Source organism: Talpa occidentalis, unplaced genomic scaffold (assembly GCF_014898055.3).
Source record: "Talpa occidentalis isolate TD23 unplaced genomic scaffold, MPIMG_talOcc4v2.1 talOcc4.16, whole genome shotgun sequence".
Lineage (NCBI taxonomy): Eukaryota > Metazoa > Chordata > Mammalia > Eulipotyphla > Talpidae > Talpa > Talpa occidentalis.
In genome coordinates, this window is record NW_023601653.1 from 81,770,362 (window position 1) to 81,791,438 (window position 21,077).

General features: G+C 52.3%; 1 protein-coding gene across 7 annotated transcripts in view; it reads right to left on the minus strand.

The window, feature by feature from the left end:
• The window catches only part of BAZ2A (bromodomain adjacent to zinc finger domain 2A), a 33,951-nt gene that overhangs the window by 3,996 nt on the left and 8,878 nt on the right, over positions 1-21,077 (minus strand). For all 7 annotated transcript variants that reach the window (XM_037515023.2, XM_037515025.2, XM_037515027.2 and 4 more), the window contains 20 exons: positions 13,378-13,515; positions 11,253-11,846; positions 10,205-10,390; positions 9,066-9,284; positions 8,122-8,604; positions 7,932-7,992; positions 6,872-6,980; positions 6,600-6,701; positions 6,230-6,437; positions 5,029-5,129; positions 4,659-4,724; positions 4,243-4,473; positions 3,864-4,118; positions 3,297-3,511; positions 2,933-3,007; positions 2,550-2,733; positions 2,401-2,460; positions 2,061-2,205; positions 406-1,061; positions 78-300 (listed from right to left, as the gene is read on the minus strand). In XM_037515023.2, coding sequence (XP_037370920.2) covers positions 78-300; positions 406-1,061; positions 2,061-2,205; positions 2,401-2,460; positions 2,550-2,733; positions 2,933-3,007; positions 3,297-3,511; positions 3,864-4,118; positions 4,243-4,473; positions 4,659-4,724; positions 5,029-5,129; positions 6,230-6,437; positions 6,600-6,701; positions 6,872-6,980; positions 7,932-7,992; positions 8,122-8,604; positions 9,066-9,284; positions 10,205-10,390; positions 11,253-11,846; positions 13,378-13,515 — 4,311 coding nt within the window. The remainder of the gene's footprint in view (positions 1-77; positions 301-405; positions 1,062-2,060; positions 2,206-2,400; positions 2,461-2,549; positions 2,734-2,932; positions 3,008-3,296; positions 3,512-3,863; positions 4,119-4,242; positions 4,474-4,658; positions 4,725-5,028; positions 5,130-6,229; positions 6,438-6,599; positions 6,702-6,871; positions 6,981-7,931; positions 7,993-8,121; positions 8,605-9,065; positions 9,285-10,204; positions 10,391-11,252; positions 11,847-13,377; positions 13,516-21,077) is intronic.

Below are 21,077 nucleotides of genomic sequence, written 5' to 3' on the forward strand. Positions count from 1 at the left end.
GGCGTGGGAAGCAGCTGCAATCACAGGGCTCACACGTGATGCCATAGCTACCCCCTCTCTACCCCACAGTCCCTCACCAGGGGGCACAGGCTGGGCTGTCATCTGGGTGAGGTAACGCTGCTCCATCTGTTTGAAGAACTTGCTGGGGGGTCTTCCTCTTCGCTTTGGCTGTCCTGGCCCTGTGGAACTCGGTGTTGTTTCTCCAGACTCTCCTGCTCGCCTCTTAGGTGCCACCCCCGGCAAGGGAGAAGAAGAGGGAGGCACGGGAGTTCGGGGGTTGGCAGCGCTGGGTCTGTTCACCTGTGAATGAGACGAGACCCAGGGGGGTGAGGGTTGGTCACTGCAACGACCCACGGCCAGCCACTGAAGCCCGCGGCAAGATGAAATCAAGCGCAGGCCACGTACTGGCTTGGAAGAGGCAGGCAGGGGGGCGGAGGGCGTGGTCTGGTCTTCTGTGACCGCAGGGGGTGGTGTCGGGACAGCATTGCAGGGCGTCTGGGCTGAGAAGGTGAACCAGGGAGCTTGCAGATCAGGGCTGGATTCTGCCTCGTCAGGCTCCGGCTCCTCCGGCGGCTGTGACGGGACCATGTCCAGTTTTCCGGGGCTGCTGTCAGGGGTGAGCACTGAGCTACTCAGTAAGGAGCCATGGCTCTGCGTCTGGCTCAGCCAAGACAGGAAGGCTGACTGACTGAGGTCATGCTGGCTCTGACCCAGAGATAAAGGGGAGCCCTCCGGCTCCAGGAACCCATTATGGGGCTGAGGCTGCAGTTGGGGCTGAGCATGGGGCTGGGGCTGAGCCTGAATGTGAGGGCCAGGCTGAGTCTCCAGCTGAGGCTGGGCCTGAGGCTCTTCTGAATCCTGGCCCCTGACGGGGGGGTTAAGGTGCCTAGATTGCAAAGACCCAGGTTTAGTTTTCCGAGGTCGGCCTCGGGCCCGGGCAGGAGAACTGGCCGAGGTGCTGGAGCTAGCCGACTCCCTCTTCCGAGAGAAAGAGGCTGTGCTGGGTGTCGGGTGGGCTGCCGCTTTCACGTCAGGTTCTGGCTTTGTCACGGCCTCAGGAACTGTAAAGGGAAATGAAGAGCTTAAGACCTGCTGATCCATATGGGAAACAAGGGGGTACAGGCAAGATGCGTACTTTTTCTCTTGGACGTAACCTCCCTCCCTTTTTTTTTTTTAAAAAAAGATTTATTTATTTATTTATACAAGCACTGGGTAGAGTCAGAAGCGCGGGAGGGTGAGAGGATTCACCAGAGCCAGAGCGGGGAGCAGAGCAGGCAGAAGGACCGAAGTACACTGCTGAGGGGAGCAGCGGGCGGCAGGAGAGGTCTGCGCGCCATGTGGGACCCTGCTCCGGTGGCCGGGGAGCAGCCGGGGATTGAACCGGCGCCACAGAGGCCGCGGGCAGCTTCGCAACCCAGCGCTCAACTGCTGCGCCACTGGGGAGGCCCCCTTTTTTATTTTTATTAAGATTTATTTAATTTATTTATGCAGACAAGTGCTGGGGCGTAGGCCAGAGGTATGGGGGTGAGAGGATTCACCAGAGACAGAGCGGGGAGCTGACTGAAATCCACTGCAGAGGGGAGCAGCGGGCGAGTCAGGAGAGGTCTGCTGCGCCATGTGGGTTGCTCCCTGGCTGGGGATCGAACTCGTGCTGCAGAGGCCGCGGACAGCTTCATGGTGCTGAGACTTAACCCCCTGCGCCACCAGGAAGGGCCACCCCCCCCCTTTTTAGATTCCCCTGGAACAGCGAGCTGTATAGTATGAACAGTGTCTGGGAAACGCTGGTCTCCCACGGCAGCAGCGGCAGCCCAGGCTAGTGTCTGTTAAGAAGCAGAGTCACTTTAATTCTCCCAGCCGTCCCATGAAGCGCACGCACGACGACTTCCTCGGTCTCACACACGCCGCCAGAGCGCCAGAGCGGCCGGGCGGGCCTCTGCGCTCGGCCCCAGCGCGCTGCTCCCGTTCTCCTGCCGCGAGGGAAGCCAGCACGGCCGGGAGAGCACAGGGCATTTTTAAACTTGTTACAAAGGACGCGATCCTGGCGCCCACCATACACCTACCGAAGCTCCCCTCTGTTCCTTCCACGAACACACCAGCCAGGCAGGGCAGCACCCAGTAGCGGCGTCTGTAGCGATCCTGACCCAGGGAGACAGCCCGCAGCATTTGGGATGAATGAAGCAGCTTTTTCCGAAAGAAAAGCTGGCGCTGGGCGAGCAAGAGAAGCAAATTAACCTAAAGGGACGGCGGCGGCGCCCTCCAGTGGGCGGGAGGACGGCCGCTCTCGCTGCCTGCCCGCCCCCCCTTCCCCGCCCACCCCCCCATCCCCCCCACCCGGACCCAGCCCAAAGGCTCCGGCCCGCGCCCGCCGCCAGCGCCCAGCTCCCGGGAGGCCGGCAGTACCTTGCTAAGTTTTTCTATTTGGCGCTCGAGCTCGGGGATGCTGGAGGCGGCGGCATCCACCTAGGCAAGCGCACACGGAGGCAAAGGGCACGATCAAACCCGGGAGAAGACCGGCGTCCGCTCCCGCGTCCCTGGGCCGGGCCCGGTACCTCTCCGTCCCTGCGGCCCCTGCGGCCGGCGGCGGCGGCGGCGGCCTCCTCCTCGTCCTCCTCCTCCTCCACGCCGCTGGTCTCCTCCATGATGCGAGAGCTGCGCCTCCGCCCCAGGCCTTCCTCTGGCCCTTGCAGCTCTACCTCAGGCCTCCCAGTTCGCTTCGCCAAGACAGTTTTCAGTCTTGAAACAGACAAGAGACGAGGGAATCGACGGCGAGGAACGTGACACTGGCACGAAAGGAAGACCTGGGGGCCCCGCCGTCCTGAGCCCGGGGGAGGAGCCCCGCCCCAGGGGAAGTGAAGGCGCGGAGCTTCGGGCAGCAGCAGTGGCCGTTTCACCCCCTCTCCGTCCCTCTGCGCTGCGCAGGCGCGGCCCCTACCTCCGGAGCCGGCCTTCAACAATCCACTTGTTTTTCCGGTAGCTGGACATGCTCTCCAGAGTCTTGTCGATCTCACTGCAGGAGAACAGGGAACGGGACTCTGAGGTGTAAGTGACACGCACACAAAAGGGAGGTTCAAGGATGAAAGGGCTGCAGCTGAACCGAGTTTCAGCCTAGAGCTGAAGGAACGGCAGAGGAAGGCTTAGGGTCTTCCCCTGGGAAGGCGGTGAGACTCAGCCCCCAGCCACGCCGGCGTCTCCGGAGTCTAGCAGAGGGCACGTTACTGGCCTTCTGGACAGCTACCCGCTCCCCTCATCCGCTGGGACCAAGGCAGAAAACCACCACTCCCACCCCAGCTCCTCACTTGATGATGAGGGTGGAGCTGTTGAGCTCATGGACCAGGAAGGCCAGGACAGCAGCCTTCTGCTGGGGTGGCTGGGCCTGAAAGGGCTGCGTGCGCAGGCGGTCACACAGGGCGGGCTCCACTCCGTATGCCATGAGGAAGCAACGCAGGATCTCAGACACGTTGTCTCTCGTCAGTGGGATCTCCGACACCTTCTCCCCCAAGATCTTTAAGGACTGTTTGGAGGAGAGCATCATGGAGTCAGGGGACTAAGGGACAAGAAGTTGGGCGAACCCAGAAGAGGAAAACACAGTGGGACGGCACTATGGGGCGAAGACAGGAAAAGAAAAGAATGGAAGTTGCTAGGACAAGACAAAGGAAGGTGGAAAAAAAAAGAACACAACATGAAGAGGCAAGTCAAGAAAAAGAAACAGAAGGGGAAAAAAACCAACCACCCTACGAAACAATCTCCCGCCACCGGCCCTGACCACTTTCCAGGGCTTTGGGTATTGCACGTGAGGAGACAGCACAGCTGAGACAGAAGCGTGAGGTGCCAGGCTTTGGCCGCCTGCCTGGGAGGGAGCTCACCTGGCAGTAGGAGGGCAGGCCCGGGTCATAGAGCGCAGCCTTCAGCAGCCGCACCAGCAGATCTTGCACTTCGCCCAAGCTATCGCCTTGACACAGGAGTCCCTCCTGCAGGACCCCCAGGCTAGGCACGTCTTTGGCAGGGTCAAAGCCCAGCACCTTGCCGAAGCTGTGCAGGAACTCCACGATGGTCAGGCAGTCTGAGAAGGTCCCACTGGGAAGGATCAGACCTGGGATGTGTGGGAACTCAGGCAGGGGCTGCAGAAACAGAGCGCGAGGGGTTCTGTCAGCAGACGAGATAGCCAGGCGGGTCCTCCTTCAGGAGAAAGGTCTTTGCAAGTGGCCCCGAAGGACCCAGGACCTGTCACGCCCCCCTCGCTACCTGGTGGTCAGTCAGACACATGTCCTCCGTGGGCTTCTTCATCTCTTCCAAGATCATCTGCTGCCGCTGGCGCTCCTCTAAGCGCCTCTGCGCGGCCAGAGTTTTGTCTTTACAGGCTGTCTTCGCTTTGGCCGCCTCCTCCTTTTCCTTCACTCTCACCTTCTCTTTCTTCTCCTTCTTCACCTTGTCCTTCGATTTTTCCGGCTTTGTCTTCACCTTCTCCTTCTCAGCCTGCCCACACCAAGGGAGAGGAACCAAGAGCATCATGAAGATTCCAGTCACCATCGTTCCCGGTCCGGTCCGCATCCTCCCAACCTCAGGGCCCAGAAACACGACTCTAAAGACAGACCGACGCACACAGCTGGCAAAATCAGTTTGGAGACCTCGAAGTCACACCTGCGCGTACATGCACCTACCTTGGATTTCTTCTTTGCTTCTTTCTGCTTTAAGCTCTTGTTTTCTTGTTTCCGCTTGTTTCTGGCCTGTAAACCATAAGGGAAGTCATTTCTCCTCAAACTCTGAAAGCATCTCTGCCTGGGCTAGGATTCAAACACAGACAAGGGCGCTGGGGAGGAGAGGCGAGAGACGGAGTGAGGGGTTGGCAATGGATCCACTCTCATCCTGGAGATGCCCCCAGTTTTTTTTTTTTTCCTCCAAATCAAACCCCAAAACTTTCCAAGCGCGCCCGAAGGCGTGTGCCACGCCGGGACAAGCAGGCGCGGGGAGGAAGGACGGAGCAGGTTATCGGCCAAGTTAACCCGCGCGGTCATCGCTGCCGCCTCTCACCTGCCCCTGGAGAGCAGTCGGACACTCTCCCCGCTGTGCCTTCTGCTTCATCTTCTTCTTGATTTTACTCATCTTGGCTTTATCCTCCTCATTCAGTGTTTCTGTAAGGGCAGAAAGGAAAAGGAAGGGAAGGAGGCAGGTCAACGCCCGGCCTCAGAGCGGCGCGGCTGTCGCAAAGCCAAGGTCTCCCCGAGCAGCTCCGGAAGCATCTGAAGTTTTCCTTAAGTGAAGATAATACAGCGCCGGGGTGGGAGGGATAGGGAGGAACTCCTACCGGGGCAGCAAGAGGAACTCGGGTCGTCTGTCCTGCCTAGAATCATCCTGGTACAGACCCGGCTGCTGTAGAAGGGGCCTCAGAGGCCACCATGGCAAAGCAGCCCCGTGGCCCGCCTCTCCCCCAGGGCACCTGCCGAGAGCACAAGCTACAGACGGGTCCAACGCTGCCCCTGCTCCTGCGCAGCCACTACATGTCTCGCTGCGCGGAAAGACTGACATGTTTCCCCTGGGGAAAAACTAAGCGTGATTTTGCAAACAACAGTGCTTTACATTTGCTGTTTCTGATGATGACGGCACGATTCCGTTCTGGCCCAGGACGGGACCACCACGCTGTGTGTCTCTCTGTGAGAGACGGAGAGTAGCCGCAGATGAGCCACTGGAGGCTTCTACGAATATGCTAAGCGACTCGCTGCAGGTCTGACAGTCAGAAAGTGGCAGAGCTGCAGCTCTGAGTATGAGTGAGAAGACGCCCAATTTTTTCCAAGTCTTTATGCTGTATCGGGGAAAGCGCAACATGTACAGGAAGAAACTGGCCAGCTCCTGCTTATCCCACTAGAACAGTGACCGTTATCTCCTGGCTTCAGATGTGAACGCTGGACCTCTGTGGTGATGGTAACGCGTGCACCACCAAAACCAGCAAGATAAGGAACAGAGAGACGGTGGGACGAAGACGAAGACACGGCCCTCACCTCTGGGCTACTCGATTACATTTGGGGACAGCCCAGGGCTCCACTAGCAAGAGCAACTCAAGGAGGAAAGCGGCGGTTTAAGAAGTGCCAAGAAGCAAGCACCGGGACCCTGATGCTGCCACCCAGGAAGGAGAAGGGGATTCAGATTCCTTCTGGCCACATCGTGTCAGCTGTGCTCCGGGTTCCCCAAATATAATTAAGACACTGAGCAGAGTCCCAAAGAAACACCACTGTACCTTGGGCCTCCAGTTTCTTTAGGAGGCGATTTTCTGTCTTATTCATTTCAGTGATTTTGACCTTGGGGGGCCGACCGCGGCCCCGTTTCACTTTGGGGACTTCCTTGGTCTTAGCCTTCTCTGTGTTTCGAGGTCGGCCTCGTTTCCCAGTGATTGCCTGAATCCTGGACGGGATCTCCTCTGCGGAGAGCTGGACCCACTGCAAGCCCTAGGGCAGGGAGGAAGACTTCAGTACAGCAAGGAGTCAGTGCAAGCAGCAGGCCCTCTGAACTACTCCACACCCCAAACCTTCAAATCCCACAAGAGGAAGCTGCAGCTTATCCACAAACCCTTTCTCAGGAACAAAAACATTTAACCCTTGGGGCTGCACCTCTGGTGTATCTCTCTCTTCAAAGAAATCTCCAACAGGCATACGCGGGCTGAAGCTGAAGTGCTCCCGGCGGACACTGTGCCCCACGTTGCGGCTCAGGTACTAAGAGGAAGAGGCAAAGCGGCATTAATGCCATCGGTCCTACCATGCTGCTGACCACCAACAGCACAAGCAGCACAGGCCCTAGACCAGAACAACGCCAGCGTGTGATCACTGGACCCAAGAAAGGAGACTACGAGTCCCTAAAACAAGTCCATGAAAGCTGCATTTACCTTGATCACTTCTGGGAACTGTTTCATTCTCTTCCCACAGGGGCCATAATACCAGGTCTCCCCCTGCCAGCGGTGGCTGCCCTTCTTGATGCGCACCTCTCTCCGCCACCTGCCAGAGAAGCACATGGGCCCTGCCGCCAGGTCACACCCCTACCCACTCTCAAGCCAGCCAGGAGCCACGCCCAGTAAGCAAACGAATTTCCCCAGGACTCTCCCACTAGAACTGCATGCAGATGCAAATTCTGCATGAGACGCATGCTTGGCCAGAAAACAGGCCTGAGATTCACACACCCAATGGGCCCGGGAGTTGGACCCATCACTTCAAGTCAGTGAGACAGCAGTCAGAAATCCCTTCTCTAATGCCAGTCGGGACAACTGCTGCATTTCCAGTGAGGAGGACAGGCAGGAGAGGGCAGGGGGAGGCAAACAGAAGAGTAAATTTGCTGCTGCCTCCATGAAAGGACTTAGTAGGTCAGGTTTTAGTAACTGTTCTGAGCAACAGATTACTCTAAGACTAAGTCCTATGTTTCTTTCTCTCAAAACTTTAAGCAGAACTCAGAGTAGCCTACAGGGGCGGGGAAAATCAGCAACGCAGTCATTCCCGTAAGGCCCTTGGTGTCAGCTGTCTAGTTCCTTCCAGTCATGTACTGTTACTGTCCTTGCCTCTTCAAAGAAAATTGTTTAAAAACAAACAAAAAACCAACAATTCACTGGGACTAAGCCATGCCCCTCTTCACGGCTATGCATTGCAGGACACATTTCTGATCACACAGGACAAGCCAGCTGTTCTGGATCCGGGCCCTAGGATCACCAGCTGGGTTTGAAGAGGTGATAGCTGCAGCCCCTTGAGCAGGACGAGGTGGTCACAGACGAGGACAGAGGAGGTGAGGAGAGGCAGACCCTGAGAGGCAGGCAGGCCTGGAAATCCCATCTGAGAAGCGCAACTGTCCTTGAACCTGTTCTGCCTAGCCTGGTCTTCCCCATTTTAGATTGAGGGGTTCCCCTCCAACACTCCTGAAACTTGTGCAGGTCAACGCATGTAACAAACCAAAGCATTTACCCATGTTGGAGAGGAAGACGAACTTCTTCTGGGGTAGCAATACGTCTCCTCAGGACATCACCTTGGATGAATGAAGACAGGGGACACCAAGTTAAATGTTCAAGCCAAACATTGAGCAATAGGCAGGCGAACAGGGTAGGGAAGGGCTAAGTGCCACAGAGAAAGAAACTCCCTGGAATGGGGCACTCACCACCACCAGAAGCAAGGACTCCTGCTCCAGGGATCTCTTCGAGGCCAGCAGTGGTTTCAGGAAAGGGGCTGCCATCCTTTTTTGCTGCGGAGACTGCTGGGAAGACAGCTGCTGGGGAACCTGCAGGGGTTGCTTTGGGGGAGGTCACCGGGGAGGCCGTCAAGGAGACTTCTGCGGAGACTGGCAAGAGGGCTGCTGAGGAATTTGGAGAGGCCGCTGGAAAGGCTGCTGGGGAGACAGCTACAGAGATGTCCGGGGAGGCTGCTGGAGAAACTGCTGGGGAAACTTCTGGAGAGATTTCTGGGGAGGCTGCTGGAGAGACTGCCGGGGAGGCTGCTGGAGAGACTGCCGGGGAGGCCGCAGGATGTAGCTGAATAGATGACTGGGCAGGGGCTGGCTGGGTCAGAGGTGGTGGGAAGTCGGAAGTCTGAGTCTCCATTTCCTGTTCTTCATCACTACCGTTATTCAGGTCAAAGCTGTTATCTAGAATCCAAAGGGACAGGATGGGGAAAGGAAATATTGTGTCATATAGAACAAGAGGATCTATTCAGTTAAACCTGGACTAAGTGAAGCAGAGTCACAAGGACTTTTCCCTAGGGTTGGAGAAAGAGAAGTGGCCTCTGGCTGTCCTCCCTGACCATTCTGAAGGCTGAAGGGCAGAGCCGCTGCTGTCATTGTTGTGAAGAAGTACCTTTTACCTGGAGTCAGTCAAGCCTCTGGCTTCCTTTTTCCTGCAAACTCCAAATGTCACAAGTTCTTCTGGACACAGGGAAGAAGCCAGAGTGTAACAGCCCAGGCATTTCTTACTCCCACCGTCCCACAGCCCCTCGGCTCCCAGCAAGGTGCTCGCACAGATTTCCCGCCCTAAGACCCTAAATATGGAACCTGTTCTCGCACCCTTCCCCAGGCCAAGGACTTTCCTTGTTCTAACTTTCCTGACTTACCTTGCAGGACAGTGTCCCCAAGGACAGGTGGTGAGGTGGGGCTGGCAAAGATAGAGGCTGACGTTTGACTGTCATCTGCCAGGAGACTAAAGGCGGTGGTGTTATTGAGGGAAGGGCAATCGAGGGCAGAGATCACAGGGCTGTCCTCAAGAGGCAGCTTGTCCTCTGCACCCATCAGCTCCGCGTCGTCTATACCGTAGAGCCCTCCACTCACTGGCTCTTTAAAGGGTGGAAAAATCAAAAAGCAAAATTTAAGAAACACTCTCTGAACACATCCACTCTACTTCCCATAGCATAAAGGTGCTTTCTAATCTAAACTTTCTAAACTTTCCCGCCCTCTCCCTGAAACAGCAGTCACCAGGCTACAGGCACTGAAGAAGCTTCAAGTGGAAAGGATGGGAAAGGAACTGGCTCTTTAACCACCCACAGGCCAATACAAAATTCTAGCATCTATCATAAAATAGGCCTTTCGGGCCTCCACGGTGGGGCAACCAGTTAAGGCACAACCACTTAAGACATAACCTATGAAGCTATCCGCAGCCTCTGCAGCACGACTTTGATCTCCAATCGGCCAGGGAGCTACCCATCTGGTGCAGCAGACCTCTCCTGTCTGGCCTGCTGCTCCCCTCAACAGTGTGCTTCGGTCAATCTGCCCGTTCTGCTTCCCACTCTGTCTCTGGTGAAGCCTCTCACCCCCCCACCCCCACCTCTGACCTGTACCCCAGCTCTTGTATGCGTAAATAAATAAATCTTCAAAAGAAATAAAATAAAATAGGCCTTTCTTGTTATTTCAGTGGGGTAAAAGGTAATTGTTCACTGGCAAACGTTTTCTTTCGAAGTTAGTGAGGATCCAAATAGCCCAAGTGTGTGGTAATAAGTCCTATTCAGTGAATAATTACAGCCCAAGGCTCTTGGCCAAGAGGAACACTAGGAGAGAATCGGGAAATGAACCAATTCAGCTCAGAGTGCAGTGGGCCCCCGTCAGGCCAGTGGCATGAAACTGTGGCCTGCCACAGCATTTTCTGAAGACCCCCAGGCCCCACATTCCCAAATACTTTCCCTGGTTTACTATCACTAGGTGGTAGACGCTGGCTAGCTTCTGCAAGGACAGGCTGAAAGAAGTCAGTCTCCAAGCCCACCTGGCGCCAGAGTATTGAAGGGCTCCAGCGACACTTCGCTGAGGATTGGTGTGTCTTCCAGCTGGTCAGGGAGATGTGAAGGGTCATCTAAGCAGCTCACGGTGGGGTCAGGGACCAGGACTGAGACTTCTTGGTGCAATGATTCCACGGAAGGGACAGAACCATTGTAGCCACACATCTTCAGTTCTAGGAAACCCCAGGAGAGGGTGGAAAGCAAAATCAGTGTCCTCAACTGGTTCACTTAGCTACAACAGGCAGTCAGTCTTTGCTAGAGAGATGTTCATTCAACATTTAGGGGCGCCAGTTCTGTGTTGGGGACCGATCATACCAAGATACTCTGAGCGAGCAGAGGTGTGCCGGTAAAATCCTACAGCAGGAAAAGAAAGGGGACAGAAGACTAGAGTCTGAGACAAGAACTCAACACGTTCTCAGGTATTTCATCCATCCAATGGGAGGAGGTGTGAAACAGAGAAAAATGTGGTGGCTTTACAGGGCAGTCACCCCTATACGTAGAATCAAGAGCAAACTAATTTTTATTTTGAGGGAAAAGATGAGCGGGACTGTCACGTGTACCAACGTGCTACGTACTAACACCACCAGAGAGGAAGCTGTTAGTAGACAAGCAATGCCATGCTCTCCCTTCTTCCTTCATGCACCCATCACCACGAGGCCTCAACCCAATTTAGCCACCAGTCTGGCCCTGCCAAAGTCAAACTGGCCTCAGTGCTCCCTGCTAATAATGCCCCAACCCCTTCCTGTATTTTGGAAAAAGCCCTTTTTGATGCAGGGTGTCTGGGGCAGTTTCAGGCTCGCCCACCTGCCCTCTCCAGGCCAGCAGCTCTGCATGAGCTTGAAATAATTTGCACTCCCACTCGGAGCTGGTGTTGCTGCCACAAAAACACCAGCCACTTGGCTCTGCTAATCACCAACATGCAAATCAGTCTCGACTGCAGAGAGCTGGAAAGACAAGTTTTCCTCACCTCAAAACGCCACTGCCCCCACAGCCCCTTTAACCCTCTCCCAACCCAGCTCATGAACCCAGTTATACCTGGCTGCTCTTCTTCCAGCTCCAGGCTGCCTACCAAGCCAGTGCCATTCTCTGCCACAACTGAAGTCAGCTCCTTTTCTGATGCCTCATCTGGATGGATACCACTGCCTACCCCCTGGGAGGGTGCAAAGGTCTGGATGCTGGATCCCAACATAGGAGAAGTCTGTGGAGAGGTGAAAAAACTAGGGGGTCCATTGGGCATCACCTCAAAATTCTGGTCAGGAAAGGAATCATATAGTTCCTGTGAGTCGAAGTTAAGCCCCATGGGACTCTGGGTACCGTTGGCCCAGAACTCTTGGCTCCCAGCCCGAAGGTTAGTGTTGTGGCTTGGGGATGAAGCTTGTCGGCTGCCCCCAAGGATGCCGTTGAGTGGGTACTGTCCCCCTGAAAACTGGGAGAGAAGGGGTGGGTCCTTGAGGTTGCTGCCAGGATTGGCAGATGGGTACTGTGAGTAGTTCCAGAGACAGTCGTAGGCCACGCTGGGGTGATGGAGGTGTGAGGTGCTGGAGGAGTGGGGAGCAGAATTCAAAATCCCTGAAGTAGTAGTGTGAGATACAGTAGATAAGCCGTTAACATTCACATCCCCATTCAAACCTGGCAGAGAAGGAGGGAGAAGGGTCAGTTACAGACGTGTATGCAAGTCATTCCACCAACTCCACCGAAGGACCAGCACTGACTAGAAAAAGGGAAGGTGAAGAGGAGGGGATTCCCCCTCTGCTCTATTTATAGCTTTTCAGTCTCCAGGGAACACCAGACCCAGAGGCTCCGAGATGCAGGCTTAGCAACTACTGCTAAGGCGGCTGTGCAGGGGCCGGGGAGCTCTCCTGGACTGCAAGAGCGGCCAGCCTCTGGCTGCGGCTGCTGCACGGGGCTTCTAATATTTTTACTGCAGTTGCTTGCAGACTCCCTGCAGTGACTTGCTTTCTTTCCCACCCTCGCTCCCTAGAGGAATTCTTCCTTCCCCTAGAGGAATTCTTCCTTCGGAGCAGCGTGATTGAATTCTCCAACCCCCCACCCCACCCCCAACCCTTCCTTCCCTAGTGCCTGTCTGGCCCCGCGGTGGCACCCGAACCAGAAGGGACAGCTTCCACCTCACTGGCACATGCAGATCCAGCACTTTGTGTTGGGCTAAGAATAGACTTTGCAGTCACCACAGCGTAAGATCCCAGCTCAGAAGGCTGGACTCGGCCCCTCCTCCTAGGCGCTGGAGGGAAACCTCTGCATAACCAGTGCTGCAGACTGTAGTTCTCAACCCAGTGGCAACCTCTGGACTGGAGGACAGGCAAATAGAAAGATCCTAAGGATACTAAGAAAGCTGGGGGGTAGGGGGAGCATCCTCCAGGACATAAGGAGCTTCTATCTGCAAGTCCCTTCTGGAAGATAGCAGTGCGGCAGTGTTTTTCTGCTGCCAAAGAAGTAGGAAAGCATCTGGACTTCTTTCTACTTCCAAGCATCAAGTACCTGAAACCCAGGCAAGAGAGGTACTTGGCAAAGTCACGTTACAGAGCAACTGAGAAGCCAAATCCAGAAAGGACCCAACCCTGGCAGCAATGCCTCTGCCTGGAATTACAGATACTTCTGGGGAACCGAGCAAGCACTGCCACTCTCCTGGTCCCTATCTTCTGTCTTCAAGGACATGAGGCGGCACAGGCACTTCAAACATGTGCCCTCTTCTCTGCTGCACAAACTAACATCCCAACCCTCACCCAGTTCTAGTCCCAGTTCCAAACCCTTAAAAAACGACTTTTCAGAGGAACAGCCTGTTATCGCTCTCACGGGCACAACCTGGTTATTGGAGGTGGCAGCCGCCCGCGACTCTCTCTGGCAGTAGCCAGGAACAGGGCTGAGAGAAGAGCAGGCCAAGACGAAAAAGCCATGATGTTTTCCTAACACCTTCCTGCCTTAAATCAAGACTAAAGTCTTATTTCATCGACCTCTAAAACGTGTTCTTCACAGCTTCTCTCCGGCAGCTGGACTACTTAGTGCTTTCTCCCTCCCCGCCTGGCGCAGAGAGACAGTTGTTGTGAGACAGCAGCCCAGAGGAAGCCAAATTTTGTCCCATCTTGTCCTGTGCTAAAGGAACGGTGCCCAGTCCCTCCCCAGGCCGTGCGGCCCTCACACTCACTTTTCCCTTGCTGGGGGAAGTTCATGGGAGACCCGTTAGTGTAGAGGCCCTCCCCTGAGGAGGGAGAGGGTTTCAGTCCTGAGGCAGCAGGTGCAGGGGGAAGGCCAGTAAAGTTAAAATGGTCGTTTGCCTCCATTTCTGTAGGAGGGGAGAGAGAGGGGGGAAAAAATACTGGCGGTTAAATGCAGTTATATTACCTGGAACCTTCTACCATGGGAATGCCCCCCTCCCCTCCACCTATTTACTTACCCTTTTTCTACCTAAGTAGAGGGAAGGGAAGAGGTTGAAAAGAGAAGAGGAACGCCTAACCTAGGCAACAACTAAACGAAACCCTTTAAAGACTGCCCGGTAACAAGAGAGTAAAAAGAGTTAGTGAGAAAAACCAAAACACAAGCCTGGAAGAGTCTTCTCCCAGTGCTGGCCCCATCATCCTAACTCCCAGCCCAGGACCCTCCTCTGACAGCCAGATGCCCATAAAGATGCCCTTTATCGTGACAATGAACATTCTCCATCCTTTTGTTTTTTATCCTCAAGGCCAGGCCAGAGTCCACTGCCAAGGTCCACAGGAGGGTCTCAAAGCCATCTTTTCTGACAGGCAACCAAGGAGATCAGGGGGGCTGGCAGAAAAGATTGTTCGATGCATATACTGCTTGCTTTTATTACTATACTTTAGTTAAATGATCTTGACATTATCCTAACCACAACCCTAGACATCTGAAGAAGACACAGCTTCCCTTTCATGAGGAACACCATGTTCTCCAGGACCACAGCTCAGAAAAATGGCAAAGGTGGAAAAGAGATTATATAAGAGGATGTCCCAAAGCATGTCGCCCTAGCGTGCCCACTATGGTTACCTCCTACTGTTTTGCTTTTGCGGCTAAGATATGAAAGGACCCAGAGAGAACAGCTGTAGACTCATGTTTATAAAACGCAGGGGCTCGCGGCGGCCGAGGCATGGATAGTGTGGCTGAGTTTTTTACTCTCCCCTGCACATGAGATTACAGACTACTAGGAAGGATGAGAAGTGAAGCCCCTGATCAGGATAAATTTAACTTTGATAGAGCAAAGAGAAGGAAGGTAGGAAACAGAAGCCTGAATTATTGATGAAGCCTGCCAATTCAGTCAGACACCTGATGGACCAGAGCATAACCAGTAGAGACATCATGTCTTAATACAGGAAAAAAGCTCCTTGGGTAACTGTTTTTTAGAAAGACTAGAAGAATTCAAGCAAGATGATCTCTTTATCAAGTTCATAAGATAAAACAATACACACCAAAATAATGTTCTAAATAATTTATTTTTTTAAAAAAACCGTAAGTAGAGCTTTTTAAAGAATAAATTAGTTAACACATGAGCATTTCCCAAGGTTTGTAAGTTATGTTCCGGAATACGCTACATAATGCAAATTACAGCATAGGCGCATACGTGGCTCCAGCGTAATACTGCACACGAAATATAAACTTTGTATAGCACATAGCATGGCACCTGTAAGATTTCTCAAAGCTAAATAATTGTCTCTAACTCCATCAATTTTGTTTTTTAAATATTTATATTTATACAAGAGCTGGGGTACAGGTCAGACGCGCGGGAGGGTGAGAGGATTCACCGGAGACAGAGCGGGGAGCAGAACAGGCAGATGGACCGAAGACACTGCTGAGGGGAGCAGCGGGGGAGACAGGAGAGGTCTGCCGCGCCATGTGGGAATCTCCCTGGCCGGCCAGAAATCAAACCCGCGCTAGAGGCTGCAGTCAGCTTCACAGCAATGCACTCAACCCGCTGTGTCACCAGGGAGGCCCCCTATCTCCATCAATTTTAACCGAAATTTAAAAAAATAAAAAATAAAAGCAATTTATACTTTATTCAGCTAAGGGGGAAGTTTTAAAGATTGGCTTATTTTCCACATAGGATTTCCCATCTTCACTCTAAAACAAGCAGCAGTGGGCCTCCCTGGCGGCACAAGGGGTTAAGTCTCAGCACTATGCAGCCTCTGCAGCACAAGTTCGATCCCTGGCCAGGGAGCTGACCCACATGGCACAGCAGACCTCTCCTGTCTCCCCGCTGCTCCCCTCAGCAGTGTATTTCAGTGGATCCACCGGTTCTGCGCCCCACTCTGTCTCTGGTGAATCCTCTCACCCCCTGCACCTCTGGCCTGTATCCCAGTTCTTGTATGCATAAATAAATAAATCTTTTAAAAAATAAAGTACAATAAACAGCAGATCTAAATAAACCTGCTTCAATGAAAAAAACCAAGTTCCTATAGAAAAAGACCTCAGGGTCCTCCAGAAACTCCTCAGCAATACAGGGTCTGAAAGTAAGTATCACCGACATATTAAGAGTCTTCCTTAAATGAAAGACATCAAGAAGGCAAGCTCAGGGCCTCCCTGGTGGCGCAAGGGGTTAAGATGTAACCTATGAAGCAGTCCACAGCCTCTGCAGCATTGAGTTCCATCCCCAGCTGGCCACGGAGCTACCACATGGAGCAGCAGACTCTCCTTACTGGCCCGCTGCTCCCCTCAGTAGTGTACTTCGGTAAATCTGTGTACTTCGGTTCCCCACTCTGGTGACTCCTCTCACCCCTCCACACACACCTCTGGCCTGTACCCCAGCTCTTATATGCATAAATAAATCAATCCTCAAAAAAAAAAAAGGCAAGGGCCTCCCCTGGTGGCGCAGCTGTTGAGCGCTGGGTTGCGAGGCTGCCCGCAGCCTCTGCAGCGCCAGTTCGATCCCCGGCCACCGACAAGGATTCCACAAAAAAAAAAAAAAAAGGCAAGCTCATTCCCTCATTCTCTAGGTAAGGTTCCTTTCAAAGCTTACAGCACAGAGCAAAGAGGATATTCAGGAATTCGCTTTAGAATGCTTAGAAATGCGATGCCTGGAGAGCCAGTCACATCTGATCCCCACTTTCATGCACAGACATACCTCCCTGGCATGTGTGTAGCACATGCACCTTCTCTCCCAGGTGTTCTAAAACTATATCCTCCCGCTCAGCCGCAGGCCCTAGGTCATTTTTCCATTCTCTATTTGAGTCCCTGAGGAAACTAGTGACCTCTCTGCCACTCTGGGGAAGTACATCATTTCCTGTCTCATAAATTACATTCTATTTATTAGACTAAATGGATGGCTCACAGAAATCGGGTAAGTAAAAGGAATAGGATTTATCTAGTACCTAAGGTTTTTCCTCCAACTTGCTTTATTGAAGGGTCACCAGGACCACAATCACTTCATTTACAAGAAGCGTCTTATATACGTAAAATATTCTTTATGCTATGTAGTGAGACCAGCACAACACAGTGGCCTCTAGGTTCAAACCCCAGTTCTACCACCACTAGCTGTGTAACCTTGGAAAAGCTACTTAACGTCACTGAGTTTTATCATTAGAAGTCTTAGTATGTAGGGCCTCCCTGGTGGCACAAGGGGTTAAGCACCACACCATGAAGCAATCCGCAGCCTCTGCTGCATGAGTTCGATCCCGGCTGGCCAGGGAGCAACCCACATGGCGCTGCAGATCTCTCCTGTCTCACCCGCTGCTCCCCTCAGCAGTGTATTTCAGTCAGTCTGCCTGTTCTGCTCCCCATTCTGTCTCTGGTGAATCCTCTCACCCCCGCATCTCTGGCCTGTACCCCAGCTCTTGTATGCATAAATAAATAAATCTCTCTTCAAAAAAAAAAAGACTCAACCTATGAAGCAGTCTGCAGCCACTGCAGCACGAGTTTGATCCCCGGCCATGGAGCTACCCACATGGTGAGGCAGACCTCTCTGTCTCCCTGCTGCTCCTCTCAGCAGTGTTCCAGTCAGTCTGCCTGTTCTGTTCCCTACTCCGTCTCTGGTGAGTCCTCTCACCCCCTGCACCTCTGGCCTGTACCCCAGTTCTTGTATGCATAAATAAATGAATCTTAAAAGAAAAAAAAGAAGTCCTAGTACCTCCAGGGCTTATGAGGATAAAATGAGAAAAATTATATAAAGGACCTAGCATAGCACACTGCTTATCGTCCAGCAGGCACTCAGTAAATGTTAGTTATTCCCCTGAATCATATACAATTTTGTAAACCAATGTTAACTCAACAAAAGGAATAAAACTGTTAGCTATTACTATTAGATAAAGAGTAAAGACTGCCTAGTTCTCAAAAAGAAAATCAGGTCCAAGAGGTCAATATAGAACATTAAAAAAAAAAAAAATTACCGGTCTGGGAAATACTGTAAAATTAGGAATGGTCCTCAGCCAGGCTGCTTTACATGCGACCTGACTCTTAATTTCAGATGTCCCTTTAATATGGGATCACAGCAAGGGAAGGCAAAGGACATGTGGAGAGCTCCTCTCGGCAGTAAACCCAGCGTTTTCGCAACAAAGCCTGAAGGTAAATTACGCCTTCCCATCTAGAGCTAGTAACATCAGTGAAGCAAAGCCGAGTTTCCCTTTGAACCAATAGGATTTTGGCCAAACGAGGAAAGAAATCAGTGAGCGCCAACCCCGGAACAGCAGCGAGCTCTGCAACCAGGAAGTACCAGCAGGCCCACGCCCAGCCCGGTCCCAGTAGTATGTAAATGGATCTCTTAAGAGCCTTTATGCTCCATTGTAAGAGCTGAGGGACACTGCCCCTTAAGCTTGAGGCAGGAAAGCCTGTGCCACATGGTCAAACAGCCTGCTTTTCTCTCAAGCACAACCGAAGAATTACTCTCCACAGACCTGTGACATGCTTTTAACATAAAAGAGCTGACGAGGTGGTGTTGAAATAAATATTACAGATTTCAACACTGCTGCAGGTGCCCTGACCAGCCCTAATACTCAGACCTCTGGGCGACGACCCCTAAAACACACGACACATGGTCCCTGCAGTTCTCTGGTGTGGTCTGCTCACTCAGGGTCCGCCAGACTCCTGAGCGCTTTCCAACTTCTTCAGAAGCAATGCGCGATCTCAAATGTTTCTTTACCAAAGAGTATGTCGGTTTTGCTCTGTAGCGTATCACTATGTTTTAGCTCTGTAATTTGAATGTTACGAGGCTATTTCTAAACTCTACATACCTCTGGATTCACCAAAGCTGAAGATCCCCCAATACGGCAGTTCCTAACGAAGGGTGGTTTCACCTCTGGGGGACATTTAATCACAGGAAAATGTTTGACATGTATATGCTACTGGCATGCTTCTAAATGATCCTGCACACACAAAGACAGCTACCACCACAGAAAATTATCTGGCCCAAGGTATCACTAGTGCCCAGACTGAAAAACCCCGCTCTACTACAAAAGTCCCCCATTTCCTACCCCTTAACTCTGGGGATGGTTCAAAAATTTTCACTATTCCCAGTTTCTGTTGCTGCAAATCAGGATATTTTGACTGTTCTATCTAAAAGCCCCAATCCCTGGCACACTCCCTCCCTCCACTAATAGAGTACCCAGTGCCAAGCAACAAAACCCACAGACCTTCTTACCCAGTGAAGAAGCCCATTCTGACAGCCCTAGCAACAACCTTCCCTTGGATCTCTGACTCAGGCTACAGCAGAAATTGACTGAAATTTCTCTTTTCTCTCAAAATGTCCTTTCCTTACCCCCATTTTCCTAGTCATGACAGAAGCAGGACAAAGACCACGAAAGAAGAAAGATTATACTAAGAAGGCTCTATTCAAAGATAATTGCATGGTTCAGGCTGCTCAGGAGAAGACAAACCTGACTATTCTCTGTCCTTATTTCTTCTAAATGACATAAGTTTGGGGCCTCCCTGGTGGTGCAAGGGATTAAGACGCAACCTATGAAGCTAACCGCAGCTTCTGCAGCAGGAGTTCGATCCCTGGCCGGCCAGGGAGCAACCCATATAGCACAGCAGACCTCTCCTGGCTCGCCCGCTGCTCCCCTCAGCAGTGTATTTCAGTCAGTCTGCCTGTTCTGTTCCCCACTGTCTCTGGTGAATCCTCTCACCCCCCAAACCTCTGGCCTATACCCCAGCTCTTGTAGGCATAAATAAATCTTTAAAAAATAAAATAAAATGACAGGTTTTACAGCATCAATCAAATATTGAGTTCTACTATTATGTATCCAGCACCCAATTTAGTACTAAGTACATAAAAGAACCAAAGGAAATATCATCTGTTGAACCCAAAGATTATACAAATGAAAAAATTTCTCTTCTGCTACTACCAGTTTACTCATCCAATAAAGGCTGTAGTTTTTTTTTATTATTATTTTTTATTTATTTATACAAGCACTGGGTACAATCAGAAGCGCTGGAGGGTGAGAGAATTCACCAGAGCCAGAGCGGGGAGCAGAGCAGGCAGACTGATGAAGTACACTGCTGAGGGGAGCAGCGGGCGGCAGGAGAGGAGAGGTCTGCACGCCATGTGGGACCCTCGCCCAGAGGCCAGGGATTGAACCGGCGCTGCAGAGGCTGCCAGCAGCTTCGCAACCCAGCACTCAACCGCTGCGCCACCGGGGAGGCCCAAGGCTGTAGTGTTTTTTTTGGTTTGTTTTTTAAGTTATTTTATTTTTTTTAAAGATTTATTTATTTATTTACACAAGCACTGGGTACAGTCAGAAGCACGGGAGGGTGAGAGAATTCACCACAGACAGAGAGGGGAGCAAAACAGGCAGACCGACTAAGTAAGTAAGTACACTGCTGAGGGGAGCAGCTGGCAGCAGGAGAGGTCTGCGCGCCATGTGGGAGGGACCCTTGCCAGTGGCCAGGGATCGAACCAGCTCTGCAGGGGCTGCGGGCAGCCTCGCAACCCAGCGCTCAACCGCTGCGCCACCGGGGAGAACCAAAGGCTGTAGTTTTTGCTTCTGCTATACATACTCAGAGAACCAAAAGTCTAGCTTCATTCTTCATAGAGATAACAATGTCTAGAAAGAAGAAAGGTCCCAAATCTTGGTATGTTTTAGATAGCTGTCCCCTGGAAAAAAATGAGATCTAGAAACACGTAAATATTGAGAACATAAAAAGACAATAAATTTAAACTTAAAATAAGCAAAAGGTTCTGTGCTTGATTTAAGAGGACATTCAAGGGCCTCCCTGGTGGCGCGGGGGTTAAGACGCAACCCATGAAGCGCGAGGCACCCTCCGCAGCCTCTGCAGCTTGAGTTCGATTCCCGAGGGCTGGCCAGGGAGCAACCCACATGGTGCAGCAGACCTCTCCTGTCTCACCTGCTGCTCCCCTCAGCAGTGGATTTCAGTCAATCCACCTGTTCTGCTCCCCACTCTGTCTCTGGTGACTCCTCTCACCACCCCCCCAACACCTCTGGCCCATACCCCAGCTCTTGTATGAATAAATAAATCTTAAAAAAAAAAAACCAAACAAACAGGAGGGCCTCCCCGGTGGCGAAGCGGTTGAGCGCTGGGTTGTGAAGCTGCCCGCAGCCTCTGCAGCGCTGGTTCAATCCCCGGCTGCCGGGCAAGGGTTCCACATGGTGTGCAGACCTCTCCTGCCACCCGCTGCTCCCCTCAGCAGTGTATTTCATCAGTCTGCCTGTTCTGCTCTCCGCTCTGACTCTGGTGAATTCTCTCACCCTCCTGCGCTTCTGACTGTACCCAATGCTTGTATAAATAAATAAATAAATCTATAAAAAAACAAACGAACAAACAAACAGGTCATGCAAGGCACACAAGTTTTAAAATACTGACTGACTGGATAAATGAACCACAACATTGTACGCTAGGTTTTCCGCCATATGTATGTCTCCAGTCACTTCACTGTGAGGGCTGGAAATGCCT